Source organism: Stomoxys calcitrans, chromosome 5 (assembly GCF_963082655.1).
Source record: "Stomoxys calcitrans chromosome 5, idStoCalc2.1, whole genome shotgun sequence".
NCBI classification, from domain to species: domain Eukaryota; kingdom Metazoa; phylum Arthropoda; class Insecta; order Diptera; family Muscidae; genus Stomoxys; species Stomoxys calcitrans.
Window position 1 is genome coordinate 58,699,101 of NC_081556.1, and position 19,883 is coordinate 58,718,983.

The 19,883-nt window shown below is 37.1% G+C and overlaps 1 protein-coding gene across 41 annotated transcripts in view; it reads right to left on the reverse strand.

The window, feature by feature from the left end:
* LOC106087979 (microtubule-actin cross-linking factor 1) overlaps positions 1-19,883 on the reverse strand; it is a 332,047-nt gene that overhangs the window by 4,074 nt on the left and 308,090 nt on the right. For 12 of the 41 annotated variants that reach the window (XM_059368766.1, XM_059368767.1, XM_059368741.1 and 9 more), the window contains 10 exons: positions 14,574-14,648; positions 14,243-14,417; positions 14,061-14,178; positions 13,767-13,996; positions 13,577-13,694; positions 6,678-6,856; positions 6,148-6,421; positions 5,886-6,066; positions 1,477-1,539; positions 544-660 (listed from right to left, as the gene is read on the reverse strand). In XM_059368766.1, coding sequence (XP_059224749.1) covers positions 544-660; positions 1,477-1,539; positions 5,886-6,066; positions 6,148-6,421; positions 6,678-6,856; positions 13,577-13,694; positions 13,767-13,996; positions 14,061-14,178; positions 14,243-14,417; positions 14,574-14,648 — 1,530 coding nt within the window. Of the gene's footprint in view, positions 1-543; positions 661-1,476; positions 1,540-5,885; positions 6,067-6,147; positions 6,422-6,677; positions 6,857-7,575; positions 7,743-13,576; positions 13,695-13,766; positions 13,997-14,060; positions 14,179-14,242; positions 14,418-14,573; positions 14,649-19,883 lie in introns of all 41 variants that reach the window. The other 29 variants (XM_059368779.1, XM_059368763.1, XM_059368778.1 and 26 more) reach the window with 12 other exon arrangements.

Sequence of the window (19,883 nt, forward strand, 5' to 3'; positions counted from 1 at the left end):
TTACAAGTCATTGTGTCATAATCGTCCATATGACTCGCGAAACACTCTTCTATGTTATGCTGGGGAAACAGAACTATTTCAAAACTTATAAAGTTCATATCTTTGTTTGCTTAGAATTCAGATCACACATTCTTATGACAATTAAATCGTTTCCATTGCAATTGCACAATTCATGCAGCTTTTCTTATTTTTCGTATGATTCTAAGCATAAGCTTATACAAATTTATTGATTACCTATATGCATATAATTATGAAAAAAAACAGCGCTTTTGTAATGCTAAAACAAAGGCCACATAACATTTAAAAAAAGGCAACAAAACATTCATACAATAAAAATGTATAAAACAAAAACTGTTGAAATCAAAAAAGGTATCAAGGACGGTAATAGTTACGTTTACTCAGTGAAAGTTACAAAAGCATCTACAAACATACGTATCCATCAAAATATATGGTGTACAGAACGCTTGTTTGTGGGTGCTTTGATGAGGAAAAAGTTGCTACTACAAGGACAGATACACGTGTAGGATGTTTTGTTTGTTTTACCCCAAACTGGAATTAGGATTCAGACTGTTTGAAGTTGAGTTGGTTGGTGATGAATTAGCACTTAAGGACTTATCGAATGAATTTGATACTTTGACCGGTATCCTTGACGGACGATAGCTTTAGATTGTAGTTGTAATTTATAGATGGAGAATAAAAATACAATACATAATTTATTACTATGGAAATAGGACGTTATGGCATTTTGAAAAGAAGAAAATATTTACTTAAAAGAACAACTAAGTAATACTAATAACACTATGGAGCAGGACAATGAGTACTTGTAGCGGCTATGAACATACATATATATGTGGATGTTTAAAAGTCTCAATGTCACGTCACAGTCCAACCAGCTGCAGTTTTTGCCAATAGTGATTTCGTTTTCAAAATATTACTATGCTCACATGTGTGGCACGACCCAAGACAACGTTATGAGCTCTGCAAACTAGCAAAACCATTCTACATTCTACAATTACTCGTAGGTTTAATTATTGGGTTGCCCAAAATGAATTGCGGATTTTTCATATAGTCGGCGTTGACAAATTTTTTCACAGCTTGTGACTCTGTAATTGCATTCTTTCTTCCGTCAGTTATCAGCTGTTACTTTTAGCTTGCTTTAGAAAAAAGTGTAAAAAAAGTATATTTGATTAAAGTTCATTCTAAGTTTTATTAATAATGCATTTACTTTCTTGTAAAAAATCCGCAATTACTTTTTGGGCAACCCAATATTTTGACTACTACATTTGTTTGTTGTGTTGCCTTAAAAATAAAAAACTTTTTATTTTGGAATCGAAATCACATTTGCAAAGTTAATATGTACGACAAAATGTTGGTTAGATAAGCAATAAATAATACATACAAGTTAACAGTTGAGCACAAGAGGAAGACGATGGGTTTTTTCTAATGTTTGTAATATATATATATGAATTTGTTTACCTAGGTTTATAGCCAAAGCCTGTTAGTGCAGGTATACTGGATGATCTACTCATGCCTCCGTTTCTTTGGTAATTGGATTAATTGTTTGATTTGCATTAAGAGTAGGTTTTGTTGTTGTTGGTTCACATGATTGGTTTTAGTTTTTATGTGTTGTGTGTATTACATAGGTGGAGGGGGTCATTCAGGTTTATAGATGATTGTTTGTTTAGTCGTTGTTTCAATAGAGTTACATTTATGTTTATATATATATATTTTTTGGTTTTTAACAAAAGAAAACATGCCAATGAATGATGATGAGGGAATCGATTAGGGTTTTTATCGATCGGTTAAAAATTTGAAATAAAAATAAAAAATATTTTGTTATTAATATTTGGAATCGATAATAAAAATAAAGAGAAATGGGAAAGCTAGTCCTGTTCACAAAAAAAAAAAAAATAATTACAAAGTGTAGACAATATTCCTAAGCGGAAAAAATGTAGATACGATGTGGTCATAGAAACATTTAGTTTAAAAAATTTTACAAACAAAATCAGACAGATTGATTTATATTGAACATGTAGAAGTAGATTGCTTCAGGGCAAAAAATAATTCTTTTCAAGTCATTTAACTTTTTTTTTTGAGTTCTCACTTGGTGTGATACTGACAAGTTCTATGTGCTATGTCCACATGCGCATAATACAATAAATTAAAAATAAAATATTAATAAAATGGTACTTATTGCTATTGTTGGAAAATCCTTCTTCGCTGTTGTACTGATAATCGATTTCTTGATTGATTTAAAAAGAGTTTAGATTCTACAACTATTGAGTTATTTGTTGTTGCAATCAAAATTTTGACCGAATGAAGTTCAAATTGCAGATATATTGAACTATGTTCAGGTTTTCACTTTCACTTTTCCCCTCAAATCAATTTGTAAACAAAAAGTCTTAATTAATTGTATAATTGTAACTTATGATGAAAATTTATGAAATTTTTTACACTTCAAATAACAACAAACAGAATGAATTGAAGGAAAAATTTAAAATTGAAACCCAGAACAAACAAAAAATTTCATAGTTGAAAATGTTTTCTTTGGTATGTATAAACAAATATTTGTTTATGTATTACAGCCGTATTCACAACAAAACTAATTTGTGAAGCTACTACATTCAAATCCACAAATATATGGCATACGATTCAAAGATGCCGCCTTCAAACCTTAAGTCGCTGCTTGAAGCTGCTTCTGTAAGGAAGGAAGTGATGCTAATGCACATCACCAGATATGGGCAATCCCATGGCAGCCGGTTGTACGTAGCGGATTGACCCGATGGAGTTCTTCATCGGCAAGGGCTGCTGCCTCGCTGCATAACACTGCTACAACAACAACCAGATATGGGGAAGTTCGGATGTCAACGAAAGGGGTGAGCTGCTTATTGAATATATTATAAGTTGCAATCTGCCGATTTGTAATAAAGGGGATAAACCGACCTTTATTATCAGGAACAGGCAGGAGGTACTAGATATTACCTTTGTACCGGAAGATATAAGTGCAAGAATATGCGATTGGGAAGTGTTGGATGACCACAGCTTCTCTGATTATCGTTATATTGGTTGTAGCCTTGGAGAAAATACTGGAGTAGTGGTCCCTCGGCTAAACAGAAGATAAATTTCGGCACAAATTCCGCACCACTTGACTAGAAAAGGAAGCGGAAACTACGGAGGATATAGATATAGCGGCCAACCGGATCACGAAAGCCCATAATGACTGGCTTGTGTCAGCATGCCCTAGTGCCAAGACAAGTGGCAAATAGCGACCGCCATTTAAGACCCCAGAGCTGGTTGGACTGCAGAAAACTTGTTTAACAGAGCAAAGGCCACAAGAGCACCACACGATTGGGACATCTATAAGGCTGTGCTAAGAAGATATAATGGCGAGCTTAGAAAGCTCAGAATAACTTCAGCGCAGAATTCTGCAGCTCCGTGGAGAATACATCTGAGGCCTCTAGGCTAAGAAAGATTCTGTCCTCGAGACCTATTACGGTGGGGTATATCCAGAAGTCAGAGAATGTATGGACAATGTCTAGTGAGGAAACACAAGAACTACTCGTTGATACACATTACCCGGGAAATTCTCCAACGGACAACGTGGCGCCTGAAGAGGTTATCACAGGGGTTGTCGTCGGAGTTCATTAGGGAAATTGTGTCAGAGCCGAAAATCCTTTGGGCGATAAGACGTTGGGACTCCTTTAAGTCGTCAGGCCCTTATGATGCATTACCGGTTGAATTACAAGCTGTGTCTGATAGACTGGTTTCCTGGCTTAGGGAAATATATTCTGCTTGTATCAGAATGTTATACATACCTGTGGGATGAAGGGACACGAAGGTCATTTTCATTCCGAAAGCAGGAAAACCCTACCAAACGAGGGCGAAAGGTTTTCGTCCTATTAGTTTGTCATCCTTTATGCTGAAGACTCTTGGGGGTTGATAGAAACATATCTTAGGGCAAAGATCCCTGGAGATCGCCTGTCGCGGCAGCAGCTTGCATATAGCGAAGGCAAATCCACCGAAACAGTCTTTCACAACCTAGTCGGCTACATAGAGGGTTCTCACGCTGTCAAGGAACATGCTATGGTAGCATGTCTTGACATTGAAGGTGCTTTCAATAATGTAAAACCGACGTCAATCATGAAGGAGTTGGAGTTTCCAGGCATCAACTCTACCGTAAGAAAGTTTATTCATAACTTTTTTTATTAAAAGATGCATTACGGCAGGCTTGGTATCTGTGGATCTAAAAAGATGGGTTAGCAGAGGAACACCTAAAGAATGTGTGCTGTCTCCTCTACTTTGGAATATAACCATTATTGTCTCTGGAGAAAAGTGTAAAAGTGGTCGCGTATGCCGATGACGTGGCAATTGCGGTTGGGGGAAAGTTTCCCAGCAGTCTAAGAGATATACTTCAGGAAGCTCTACGTGCAACAGCAAAATGGGCTACCGAAAGTGGTCGGGGTATAAATCCATGCAAGGCAGAAGTAGTTTTTTTTAGCAGGAGATATAAGTTGCCTACAGTGGAACCTGTCTCCTTGGGTGGAGAGAATGGTCCGTTTACAGAAAGCGCAAAATACCTGGGTGTTTTGCTGGACAGGAAACTGAACTTCAAATCCAACATTTTGGAAAGGGCAAAAAAGGCAACTCTTGCCCTATACACCTAAAAGAGAGCCATTGGCAAAAGGTGGAGATTTAGACCGCGTGTCATGCATTGGGTATATACTGCAGTTGTTAGGCCTATAATGCTATATGGTGTTGTGGTCTGGTGGACGGCGCTTCAAAAATCCACCTACTGCGCAATACTTAACCGGATCCAAAGGATGGCTTGTTTGTGCATCACAGCCGCACTGACGCGACACCTGCTACATCTTATGTCTCTGGACATTGTGGCTACCCAAATTGCAGCGACCACTGCCGTGAGGAGCTTTCTCAGTGTGTTCTGGGAGACCCCTACCCATTTCTGTTAAATATGGTTTAGATCGGACCATATTTGGATATAGTTGCCATATAGACCGATCTCCCGATATAGTGTAATGAGCCCATAAAAGGAGCATTATTCATCCGATTTGGATAAAATTTGGCACAGCGAGTTTTGGTGCCCCTTTTAACCTTTCAAATTTCATCGAATTCGGGTAAAAAATGGAACTTTCATGGCCTCAATACCATATATCGGAAGATCGGGCGGTCGGTCTAAGAGCAGCTATATTCAAATATAGTGGGATCTGAACCACACTTTACAGACATGGGTCACCGAAATCGGATGAAAAATTACCAATTTATTGCCTCATGACTTTAAGTCTGGAGATCGGTCTATATAGCGGAAATATATAACTAAAATCCGATTTTATGAGATCCGAAGATCAGGTTTATATACAAAGAATACGAAATCATCAAAAATTGTTTAGAAAATATTTTGATGTCAATGATATAGGCAAAATTATAAATACCCAGCTTTTGGATATAAATGAGTAAATAGCCAGGTATTTACCCAATTTACCGGGTAAATAACTTTTGGGTAAATACCCCATCGCCCATCTCTAATAATGCATCATTTCTGCACATCTTTTTCTTTAGTTTTTTAATCTTCTTTCTTTCCGTTATATTTTTTAAACTCCATGAACAACTATTGAAGATTTTCGAATGCAAATTTTGTTTGATGTCTTTCTGATCGTTGTATGAGAATACGGCCGCAATGTTTTTAGAAAACAATTTTTGTCGTATTTTTTTTTTTTTTTTTAGAAAAGTAATTTTGTAAATTGCAAATTTATTTTTATAGAAAAGTGATTTTCAGCACACAAGCCCCCTGGGTTGTTTTTTAGTTTAAAACTATTTTACAATATACATGAGTTGTTCTTTTAAATACCAGACCTTACACTAAAACTTACCTGGTAGGGGCAGGACTGGCTGAACCGGAAGCTGTTTTCCGGGTTATCGTTGTTGTGCCATTTGTTCGAGTTGTAGTCGATGTTACCGAGAGTCGGGATGGTCTTGGCGTTGTACCAGTACCAGAAACAGTGCTGGCGCCCGACTGTTTGCGCTGTGGAATGCGAGAGGGTGTGTGCTCGTCTATATTTTACAACAATGATAAAAAACATGTTAAAAATCAATTTCAATTCTTAGAGCTTAGCCCCTACTACTACTACATACCGGTACTATCTAATGACAGCGTAGATCCATGGCGGGAGGGCGGCTTAGAGCCTTGTCTGCTTAGAGGGCGAGAATTGGGTTTGGAACCCGCTCTTGAGCCTCCTGGGGTAAGACCTGTGCGCGTACTAGTGTAAGTTACTTTCCGTGGGGTGTATCGGCCCGATACATTGCCATGGCTTCCCTCATTGTCACTTAACGAGTCAGGTGTTGAGGCAGAGTGTGATGAGCGTGTGGTTGGCTTCATCGGCATGGAACGACCGGAACGTTCCCGTACCTAAGCGTGTGTGTACAGAAAGAAAACGTATTAATATTATCCTTGTTTTTCATTCGCTTTCACAATATCAAGAAATAGATAAGGAGAAAATGAAGTTATGGATTTTTTGTGGTAGCACCCCATTAGAGACGAAGCTGCTCATTCGCTCGCGTCGCGACGTACGACTAGAGAATTTCATACAAAATTTATAAACAGTAAGTAAGTAATTAACGCTATCGTCGATGATTTGCAACTGGCGTTATGGTCAATAACTTACCCAATGTGTTGTAGGATGGCAATGCATAACATGTGGACTTAATGGTACTGAACGACTACTATTGCAACGTACAAATACGGTGCCACCGGCGCCCATATGTATTGGGAAGGCGCAAGGTACTTGTTCTTGTGCACGAATACGTTCAAATATTGGCATTAGTTCAGCCAAATGTTCATCAGCTGTTTCGATAAGTTGTAATAAGAAAATTTTGTTTTTCAAAAATTAAGGTCGAAGGATTGTAAAAAACAAAAGTAAAAATAATTTCACAAAATCGCTTGAATGATCATTTAAGAAAACAATTCTTAATGCGCAGTTGCATTGTAATAGTCAACTGACAGTCAAATGTATCGATATTTCATTAGGGTGTTTATCGAGTTTAAAGTTCAAAAAAACAAATTTGCGTTCAATAGGTGATTGGAAAAATTGTAAATTCTATGCTTTAGTGCGTTTTGAAACCGTGAACGTTTCATATGTGATAGATAGCCTACGCTTATGATATAGCCGCAAAAATATTTGTACAAAATGACCAAAGAATAAACCATGCTTAAATTAAAACTTCACACATGTATATATAAAAAAAAAAAAAAAACATAAAACAAAGATGCAACAATAACCAAATTGTTGATATTTGAGCTGCTTGCTTTAAGTCAAAGGTGTGGAGTGCTTGAAACAGACAACATTCTAACACTTACCTTACACATAACCCACATGGAACAACACATTTTGTATGGGACTATATATGGAGAATATATGTATATAAATTATCGGAATTTCTAGCAGGGTCGGGGTCTTGGGGTGTTAATAAGGTGAGCTTTGTTTGATAGTTTATTTTGTTTTTTTGATGAATGTCTTAGTTTTTTAGTCGATGAATGAAATGTTTGTATTCATTGCTATTTACCTTTATAATTGGACCTTGCGAACTCATATAGGGCGGCGTGTTGCTATTGTTACCATTTTGAGCAGCATTTGTTGGAGGACGTTTAGGCGTAAATGAAGCCATGCTTTGCGAGACACCATCGGCCAAAATAAATTGCTCGCGTAATTCAATATTAGTACGTCCCTTAGCTGATGCGCATTTGAATGATTTTTGATTTTAGATTTAAAAATTTTCATTTGTTTCAAAAACACCGCATCACATACATGGGTACAAGAATGTACAACAACAACAACAACAACGATTAAAAAATTCACGTTCAGGAGCAACACAATACAAGTAATGCATGTTCAAAGGCATTCATTATAGGGTTGGCATTCGAAATACAAATGCAATATGCGCAATATGTTAATATTGCCGTTTCCGAGTTGAAGTTGCAACAGAAGTTATAAATTAGTTTCGCATAGCGGTGTTTTTATTTATTTCGACAAGGAATGGAAAAATAAAAACAAAGAAAAGAAGCCAAAAGAAAAAAAACAAATAAATTATATAAAATTATAAAATCACATCGTAATTAAAAATACCAAAAAAAAAACAATAATTGTTTTCCACTAATTCAATGTAATGAAATAAAAATAGACAACAACTATGATACTGTAGCTGATTTGCAGAAAAACTTTAGGCGGAATATTAGTACATAAGCATACTCTCTACTAAAACATTTCAAACTATAAGGCTGAATTCTGGGTCGCATCATAAATAATACGTTGCACATCATATCAATATATTTGCCGTAAAGCGTATGTCGAGTAAAACCATAAGGTGTCGCTGTGTGTCTGAGCTACATTTGGGAATGTGCCTGCCAAATCATCTAACCAAAAAAAATTTTTAATAGTCAATGAGCTAACCAATTGAAAGAGAATTACAAAATATTGAAATTTGGGCACCCCTATGAAATATGGTAAAAAAAATATAGGGAGATGAATGAAGAATTCATTCAATAAAAACAATGTTCAAAGTATTCTTCTATTTAGCGCAAAAGTAAGTAAAAACCCAGAGAAAACCCGAATAAATGCTAATAACACTAACCCGAATCGCCTTGAATCGTTTTAGAAAATTTTAATTTTTCGGGACTTGTTTTTTGGACGTAAACGATTTAAAAAGACCGCTTGTTCGAAAGGCACCCATGAAACAGGCAAATTTACATCATAATGTTAAACCTTTTCAGTTTTGTAATAAGAATTCTGTACAAACACAAGAAAATGATTGCGGCGTCACATGGTCATATCGCTTAATATATAAATGTAAAACCCTAGGCCATCTCTTCTAATCAAATTTATGCTCATCGTCATATGGTCGGCCCCTCTCTACTCTTTGGGAGACAAATATTCTACAGATTATTTTAAACACTTTTTGGCCGGACCAAATGCAATGTGGGAAAAAGAGCTAACGCAGTTTGGGGGCCTGCTTGCTTATGTGTCATATTCGTGTTATGATGAAAGACAATGCGAATCATAGCAATTTAAATAGGAAACGCCTTCCTACATCAAATATCTGTATGTTATCGTATGAACAAAAATAGAAAATGGAATTTGTGTCGGTGTTACTTTGATATTGGGTGGCCCGGTAGCCGAGTTGGTAGCGTGCTTGGATTACCAGTGCAGTTCGATTCTAATGAGAAGCCTTGTCGCTACTGTGGTATCACAATGGACTTAAAATTGTCTAAGTGAGTCTGTAAAAGGAATGCCACTCTTACCTAACCTAATCTACTTTGATATTTGGCATGAATGAATACATAACGGAATTCATTTTCATGGGGCGCAAGTAATCGAAACATGCAAATTTCGACCATGAACATTCCATTAAGGAACAGGGGCAAACTTCTCACAAATCAAAAGAGAAGACTGATTTATATAGGTGTTATGTCTAAATAGGGGCCACTTTGACCAATTTACAATTCCAAACGAATTACATTAAACTTTATGAGCGAAGAATTTCATTCTTTCGAAAGATAGCATGCTCTTGACAGATGTCAAGCCGATCAAGAATATATATACTATATAGAGTTTTGCAGCAAAGCTTGAGCATGAAGAATCTAGTACAAAAGGCCATAACGGCCATAATGAAACCTAAAAATATGTTTATTTGACAATTCTACAAAGGAAATCTGTCAAATAAACATATTTCATATCTACATTAAAGACCGTAAATGTAGAAAAACGTGTCAGCTGTTTTATTTTGCCTTATAAATATACATGCTAACGTCTACCGAACATCTGTCGAACGTAACCGGAAAGTAGAATTCAGTAAAGGCCTGGTCATGCTCTCGTAAACATACCGTAAATGTAGGAAAACGTGTCAGCTGTTTTGTTTTGCTTTACGAAAACGCATGCAAACGATAACCGAACGTGTGTCGCTCGTAAACGGAAAGTAGAATTCAGTAAAAACTACATTTTACGTTCCGTTTTCGTTTTCGGGTGATAAAATTTTAAGTTTGAAGTAATTTCAAAAACAAAAGTGAATGTTTAGAAAACTGGATAACAACAAATTAATCCATGTTATCACTATGTAGTGAAAATGAGGTATATTCAGTGATTCCACACACTCCTCCACGCACTTCGACCTCACTGTACTAGAGCCCACGGTCTTGAGGGCCCTATATACACATACTGATTTCGACCCGGCACGCGATGATTATAAGCACCACATCAGTTGAAACTCTGAGCTCCAATTTGTTTGGTGTTCATCGTCATTACGAGAAGCTCAGCTGAGGGCTACCGAGCGAGTCCACAGGTTGCGATTAGTGAAAGGCTGTGTATACGGAGTAGCTGCAATTGAAGTCGTGGACAATCAGCGGTATCGAAGGGTGAGTCTCCGTGAGAGGACAGGGGGTCAACGGCTCTTGCTTAAATAATGAGTGTCTGTGATACTCGATATGACAAGGCAATCTAATGGCGTTCAATGGCCATAACGTTCCTGCGGCGATCGGTGACCGGAACGAGTTTGAAGAGAATCACTACCCCCAAATACAAACGTGGCTACAACGACTGATTTCGAAAACTGTAAATCCCTTCCCAGAATTTCTTTTGCGTCTATCGTTATGGCACATAGCTCTCCCTGAAATGTTGTGTGTGTCGCAGTATAGTCCCAATCCAGTTCCTGTCTCCTGAAACCCTCCACAGTCTGTCCACCGCATCCATAGTGTCCAGAAGGGAAACTTGGCCGTATTCTGTCTCGCAATTCTCATCCGATTTGACCGAAATTTTGCATGAGGTGTTTTGTTATAACTTTCAACAACTGTGCCAAATATGGGATCGGTCCATAACCTGATAAAGCTGCCATATAAACCGATCTGGTATCTTGACTTCTAAAGACTTCAGAGGGCGCAATTCTTATCCGATTCAACTGAAATTTTGTATGACGTGTTTTGTTATGACTTCCAACAACTGTGCAAAGTATGGTTAAAATCGGTCCATGACCTGATATAGCTGCCATATAAACCGATCTGGTATCTTGACTTTTTGAGCCTCTACAGGGCAATTCTGCTCCGATTTGGCAGAATTTTTGTACAACGGCTTCTCTCATGTTCTTCAACATACGTGGCCAATATGGTCTGAAACGATCAATAGCTTGATACAGCTCCCATATAAACCGATCTTCCGATTTTGCTTCTTGAGCCCCTACAAGGCGCAATTCTTATCCTCAAACTTGGCCATGAGGTATGCATGGTGTGATTCGGCGCAGTTCCTCGTCTTTATAGTACATAATATTGATAATTTTATGCCTTGTTTATTTGTAAAGTCAAATGCTACGTTTTGTAATAGGCATCTTTACATTTACGATACATTTTCAGTATGTTTACGAGAGCATAACCAGGCCTTAAGTTTTGAAAATACCAGTGTTCAAATGTTATCTCAAAATTTCAACATAATCATAGGGAAACTAACGGCAATTATATCTCAAAACAGATACGCCTGTCGAAATGCATGTGGCATGAGATATAATTGTCTCAGACACCATCTCTCATATCAATTAGTGCAGTCGGATTAAAGTCCGATATATGTCGAGTTCGAACGGCGTGCTTCATAGCGATACCACTTCGTAAAGAAGTTTTTACTTTACTGTATAGCTGACAAATTTCGCCAGCATTAGTGAGGGTATAACCATCGCTGAAAATTTTTTGATAGTTAGCACCGATTTCGCTTAAATGTAAATATAAAGTTGTGTTAAACGCCTCGACATATTACTCAATTCAGCGATGAAATGCCGTTAAACATTCTTTTGAACGTCGAACATTAAATTGTAGGCATTAATCCCAATACAATGAGTGGGCCTTGTTTTGTAAAAAATTCCTCTACAAGAAAGGTAACCACTCCAACTTTGCCCGACGAACTCTTTTTAGTTTAGTAAGCATTCTTCCCTTTGACGACTTTTGAAAATGCCCAATCATATTAATGTTCAATTGTAACAATCACTAATTGTCGTTTTTAAGGCCGGTACTGTATTCACTTTTTCTAGCATATTTTCGCTATCTCATTTTTATGTTTATTATATTTGCAGAGACTATTAAAATGTGCTTCAGTGTTGTGTTTTGTTTTTGTTCGTTTCGAATTTAATGATAGAAAACATTTTTTATAATTTGTTGTCGGATTCTGATATAATGTTATCTGATGGCAGATACCTGCTCATGGGGCCGTCTCTATGTTTAGAGCAAAGTTTACATTGACTAAATCTGACGCTGAAGAACTTTGGTAACTACATGTCTCTCTCAAGGCTAGTTTAAATGTAGGAATGACAACAGAATAGGGGTTGGAAAGGGGGTGCCTAGATAAATATTATTTATGAACTTTTAACAGAAATCCTTGGGTAACACTATTTACAGATATATGCTGATATGAGATCCAGTTTTTCGCATTGTTTAAAACTACTAACTACTATCTAAAAAATTACTTAAAACTTTATGCATCAATGTAGGTATCGAATGCGACAATAACAATACTGGCGGCAATGCATAACAAAAACATGAATCTATAAAATAGAGAGTGAGAGAGAGTGTACTTGCATACTAAGCATATGGATTGAAAGCGATTGAAAATGTTATTGTACGATAGATATCCTTTTTTAATGCGGCGGCTATATTATGTATGCGTATGTGTATGTATGTATGTGTGTGTGTGTGTGTGTATTATTCATGAATGAAGGCGATGGAGCATAAAGGGGCATGCATGCTTACGAATTTGTTAAATTGTTTGTACAATGATATCAACTACAAAAGTGATATAAGATATTTGTTTAACATAACAACGACAAACAAGTAAAGCGTCTAGTACAAGATCTCCCAAAACGGATTCGTTAATTGATCAGATGGATGCTGTAGTTTTGGAAAACTCTTTTTCATTTCTTAGATAAATATCGAATTATATTTGAGGCATTGACTTTTTGTTAATCAACCAAAAAAAATGTATTTGATTTTAGTAGATTTTTGTTTACTGAGACCATATATATATCGGGTTTATTGATTTGTTTTAATTGTTTTCAAAAATGTTTTGTTAAATGACCATTTCCGTATTTTGTTGCTCTTATTAAATAATATTAAGACGTAAGACAGTATTAAGATTCAATGATAGTTGTGGAGGGTGATGGTGGTGAATGGTGATATTAACGATTAAAGTATGGTTTACTATTAAGACTCAACCATTGATCATTGTTGGACGAATTTAATTATTGGAATTGTTTAATTTGCAATAAATTTGTCCATTATATCAAAAGTGGTTTACACAAAACTCTAATTGTATGGTGGTGGCGACATTCACTATTGACTACCATGATAATGGATTAGTTTGCTCTATGAATGATTTATGTAATGGTTTTGCCTTTTCTCAACAATAATGAAGCAATGATTGATCGAGAATGATTTCTTTTTTTTTTTGGTTTTGTGGAAATATGTATCACCAATTGATCTCTTTTCGCTTCAATTACAAATAAAATAAATCATTGTAAATAACATCGAGAGTCTTCAACTTACCGCGACAAGGATCGTTCTTTGTCAGGAATTCATCCAGGGCGACCCAGCCACCGCCAACACGCACCATGACTGTGCTACGCAAAATGCGCACTAAACGTAGTTTTTGAGAATCGCCAAACTATGGAAGCAAAGATGCAAGTAGTTAAACATTCAAATATGCATAAACTTTAAGTGGGTTCATTCAACATACCCGGTATTTGCCTTCACCAACTTGGAAAACGCGGAATTTCTGTCGACATGTGCATAACATAACCAAACGTTTGACTTCGTCGTGTATTTTATCCGAGTCCGTTTGTGGTTTACGCTCCTGCCAATCGGGTCGAAGGGCAGCAATAAACTCTTGCCAATCAATCAGACCTTCTCCATTGCGATCAAATAGGTCGGCCACCGCCCCCATTTCCATGCGCGAGGTATCAAATTCTATAAAAACAAATTTTTTGACATATGCGGCACGATATGTGTGGGACACTTTGTCCTAACTTACTGGTATTTAGAATGCCATCGATAAACTCGCCTCTAGGTACTAGGCCGTTGTTGTCTTTGTCCATTTTACGGAATAAGTCGGTCAAACGAGATTTTTTGTGATTCATGTGTTTCAAGAACTAAACACAAAGCATTCCAATAAAATTTGTTTGCATATGCCAAAGATGTCATTTCATTACTCACCCTCTTTCTCCAGTCATCCCAGCTAAAGTTGCGTACACGCTCCAAATCTTTCAGATACATTAGATGATCATTGAGACGGCGCTGGCGTTCCCACGAAAGCATCCAAACATGGCGCCATTTATCCCACAACAGTTTAGCCCTGGTAGAGCGGAACTCTAGTTCAGGACCAACGGAGCTGCGAAAAATATAAATTAGATTATTTTCATATCAACAGTGGAGGGCAAACATTTTAAAACTAACAAAAATAAATAATGAAACATTCCGCACATAGTTCATAATTCAAAGAGCTACTTAACAGCACAAAGACATTCGTAGCGCGCCATGCACTTACCTTGGTGAAAAGCGAGGACCGTAATGAGGCAAGCGATCTCTATCAGGTGTATCTCGATTTGGTGTCATGCGACTACTGTATGTTTAACGACAACACATGAGCGAGCAGTAGTCGAGTGTGGTACAAACAAAATGAATGCATAAAAAACAGTCAGACAAACAAAAGCATACAAAAAAAAAAAAAAAACAATGAAAGACAAAAACATAAAAAAGGCGAAAATTAAATCAGAAATACATACAAAGCAAAAAAACATAACAAATACTTATGCTAAATACAAGAAACAAAACTCTAGATTATTATACGCTATATTAATTGGCGAATTAAGTAGTAACGGCGTTTGAAGCCAGTAGTAGTGCATACACACTTTGTTTTTAAATCAATCGCTTTTAAATATACAGCGGCACAGATAGGTCTACATACCTTCGCACTCAATAGCAGTTTCGTAAACTGACAGTAACGTAGTTAGAATACGATTCTACTATACTGGGAACCATGGTAAAAAGTTTTTACAAGAATTGAGACACTTTTTCATTCAAAAAATTCGTCTTGTAAAACGTGTTTTTTCAGTGGGGTATGTAGACTTTTCTGTGTCACTGTACATTCGAGTCTGGATTGAGTGAAATAATTATGGCAAGACTAGTTCATGAAAATATGGGCTATTCCTTTGATTTTATAGCAAAACGTAACTTTTTTGAGTGCAATTTACAAAACCATTTGAACATATATTCTTTTTAGGATCACCAATAGTTTCCCGGAAGAGAAGTGTCGACACATGAGTAAAATTATTTTTCCTTAATCAGTTCTGTCTTTGGGCGGTACAAGAGAAATAAATCAAGTGTTAAAGAGGCGTTCACTATACCGAGTTCTCACGCTTACACTTCTGTTGATTGACAACCTTGACAATCAATCAATCCTCCTTCTTTTTTGCTGAAAACTTCAAGAGGAGCAGACGTCGCACAGAAGAAAATTTAAGTTTTATTTGAAAATTATGGCCAGGCAATAAACAAACACAATTGCAAGGATTTTTATACTAAATTGAAGGGAAAAATAAAGAAAAATGTTTAGCGCGCAGTCACTGATGAAATAAATTAGATAACGCTCAAAATTTGTTTTTTATTGGTCGGCGCAGTTATAAACTTCTCACAAACCAATGAGTGCAGCCCGATTCAAGTTCATGCTCTATGATAAGGGGCTTCCTTTTTATGGCAGGCATTCAGCATCATAGGCGGACATGCTAACTTCAGGAATATTTTCTTCTACTACAATTTCTGGATTCATTGAATATGAACAAAACTTGCGGCTTAGTTTCCCCAGATCCAAAAAAGTACTGTACCACTATTTCTGATAGAAACGATTGGAACTACGATATCCCTGATAACAGAAGTTACATAGACTTCTATACGGATGGTTCCAAACTAAACGACTAAGTGGGCTTTGAGGTGTAGTCTAAAGATCTAGAACTGGTCATATCGAAAAGGTTACCCGACTACTGCAGTGTGTATCAAGCAGAGATCCTTGCAATTAAATAAGTGGTGGAATGGTTTAGATATAATGTTATTACGATGATTGGCATAAATAGCATAAACGACTGCATTAAATCCCTGGAGAACGTATTTCTGGACACAAAAACCGCCATCGAATGTCGCAGATCTCTCGACGAGATGGCTGAACAGTTCAAAATTCTGGGTATCAAGCCACAGGAATATCACAGGGAATTGTAAAGCGGATGAGCTTGCGAGACTTGGAACTACCCTACACATTCCAGGGATACCAGAATCTGTGGATATGCCTCTAGCGACATAAAAGCTAAGTTTTCAGGACCAGACCCGAAGGACAACGAGTGACAGTTGGTCAGTCACAAAGAGGCGGCTGTGAGCACTTCAAAACTATGTGGACTAATCTAGTCTTGAAGAGGTCTACTGCTTTACTTTCATTGGCTAGAACAGACGTCTCAGTCATTGTGTCCGTCATGCACTGTCTAATCGGAAAACATGCTGACAGACTGAAGGTTGCGAATATTGCAGAAGCTGTAGGGACATCGAAGAAGAAGAGACTACAGAACAATTTCTGTGTGTATGTCCCGCACTAGCAGTCAGAAGGAGTTTCACTTCAGGTTCTCATTTCTTTGAGAACCTGTCTGATTTAGCGGATGTGAACGTCCGCAAGTTATTGGGCTTTTTAAAGCGATCTGCATGGTTCAACGGTAGGAACTAAAGGGTGATTTTTTTGAGGTTAGGATTTTCATGCATTAGTATTTGACAGATCACGTGGGATTTCAGACATGGTGTCAAAGAGAAAGATGCTCAGTATGCTTTGACATTTCATCATGAATAGACTTACTAACGAGCAACACTTGCAAATCATTGAATTTTATTACCAAAATCAGTGTTCGGTTCGAAATGTGTTTAAATTTTGACAAATTTTGTTCAGCGATGAGGCTCATTTCTGGTTGAATGGCTACGTAAATAAGCAAAATTGCCGCATTTGGAGTGAAGAGCAACCAGAAGCCGTTCAAGAACTGCCCATGCATCCCGAAAAATGCACTGTTTGGTGTGGTTTGTACGCTGGTGGAATCATTGGACCGTATTTTTTCAAAGATGCTGTTGGACGCAACGTTACGGTGAATGAACACATTTCGAACCGAACACTGATTTTGGTAATAAAATTCAATGATTTGCAAGCGTTGCTCGTTAGTAAGTCTATTCATGATGAAATGTCAAAGCATACTGAGCATCTTTCTCTTTGACACCATGTCTGAAATCCCACGTGATCTGTCAAATACTAATGCATGAAAATCCTAACCTCAAAAAAATCACCCTTTAGAAGGCATATTCCTTCTTCTGTTCCTGTGGTATCACAATGGACGAAAACGTCTAATTGAGTCTGATGGCAGACTGCCACTTAAACCTAACCTACCCCAGACCCAATCAGTGCTGCTGTTTTTTGGTAAGTTCTTTTTCTCTTGGTAGGTTGGTAGGCTGACCTCAATTTTTGGTAGGTTTTTCCAACAAATAAATACCAATTTAAAAAAATCGCAGGGGATAACTCAAAATTGATTCACTTCTAGTCGTTTCTGCGTATTCGTTAAGAGTGCAGAACAAAACCATAGATGTCGAAAGACCAAAGACTGTTACAAGGCGTCTCACTGTTTTAAATTTCGGTAAAAATGGCGTAAGTTCTGATATTGACTGCAGCTGGTACGAGTGTTTCGTAAATTCTGGGTAGGGAATGCGTCTTTGAGCTTTCAATCGGAAAAAGGCTCATGTGGCAGCCGCATACAAAGATGTTGAGGGGTCCATGCAACTCACTGTAACGACGCAATTTGGTAGTAAAAGCGCAAACATTTAAGTCAGGCTCGGTTATTCATTGAAATTTGGTGTCAAGATACAGGCCATCATTGAACGTAGGGCTATAGAGTGATTTCAACAAACAGACGGACGGACATGGATAGATTCTTTATGAAGAATGACGGAACAAGATCGTTTGAAGCGTTGAAAATGTATATATCTGTTCAAAATGGAATGACAAAATAGCCTAGTCTCCGGTAACAGGTATAAAAACTATAACGCATTTTTGGCATGTAGAACATTTGGTAGGTATTGGACGAGTTTGGTTTTTTTCTTAAATTTGGGTAGGAAATCATTTCTTGAGTGGCAATACTGGGTGACAACACTGGGCCAAGGGTCTATGGAGCACTTAAACTTAAAGAAAGATCATAATTCATGTTAATATATAATGGCCGAAAAGTGAAAATGTGCTGGCTGAGATGTACTCAGAGTTCATCCCTTGATATATGGGAATTAAATTAAAGGGAATTAGAACTTAAAGAGCGTTTTAACACAGATGTCAAATGTTTTAACAACATAACACTTTTGCCAAACGGGTATAGAGAATGATTGATACAATATGAGATTTAGAAGAAAAGCTTTTGGATATAATATAAATAATATGAATTGAGAGCTATAGGAAAGTTTTTCAAAAAAAAAAAAAATCAGTAAAAATGCAAGAAATTTGAATTTATAGTGCGATCCATATAATTTAATGGCCCATCCGCTTGGCATACTCTTTCCAACATTTCGGCCGGTATCTCACGAATAAATACGTCAATGTTATGTTCCAATACGTCAATTGAAGCAGGCTTGTCTGTATAGACTTGAGCTTTAACATAGCCCAATAAAAATAGTCTAAAGGCGTTAAATCGCACGATGTAGGCGGCCAATTGACCGGTCCGGAACGTGGAATTAAATGTTTATCGAACTCGCCTATCAATAAGTCCATTGTTACGCGTGCTGTGTGGCATGTAGCACCGTCTTGTTGAAACCACATGTCATGCAAGTCAAGCTCTTGGAATTTAGGCAAAAAAAAGTTGGATATTATATTATCTTTGAAGAAGTACGGTCCAATGATGCCACCAGCCCGTAAACCACACCAAACTGTAACTTTTCCTCGATGCATTGGTAGCGCTTGCAATCCTTCTGGCTGATCTTCACTCCAAAATTCTGCTTATTTACATACCCATTGAGCCAAAAATGAGCTTCGTCGCTCAATGGAAGAAGCGCGCGATGAACTTTCTTAACAGAGCACGCATTTTGATAATAAAATTCAATAATTTGCAAGCGCTGTTCGTTTGTAAGACGATTCATGGTTAAATTATAGGCCATACTGAAGATGTTTGACAGTGAAACAAAACACGAAACTTGCGTGAGCTGTTTAAACCAGTGTTTGCCAAAAAGATAAAAGCTAAAAAATCGCCCTTTATGTAATATAATTAAGGGCCAAGTTTCAAGGAAGGCCGTGCTGTCCGATACAATTTTAAGCTCAATGATAAGTGGCCTCCTTTTTATAGTCGAGTCAGAACGGTTTTGAGCTATGTTAATCGCCCAGGTACCTAGCTCACAAATTAAATATCAGATTTATGCTTTCGGGTTACTATTGGGTACTCTTCATCTTCGGTTGGGATTGTATATAATTGGAAAAAGTTTGTCCCAAGAACTCCAAGTCCTTTCTATTCTTTCTATTCTATCGACCTAATACCATTATCTTAACTTGGAATTTCCCACAGTCAAAATTGAAACCTGGAATTGTTCCACACAAGTAGTAGCTAATGAGAAGAATAAGGGTGAAACCCCGTTGTTTTTTCTTTATCAAGTAATGAAACTAATAAAAGCGTGCCAGACAATAAGTTTTGAATGCGAAATTTTTTCACAGATTCATTTTATGATTTTTTATATTGGGTCGGTACAGTATTCTGATTCTGAGATTAAGTTTTATAGAATAAAAAAAATTATTTTAAGGAGTAGGTTTTTCAAA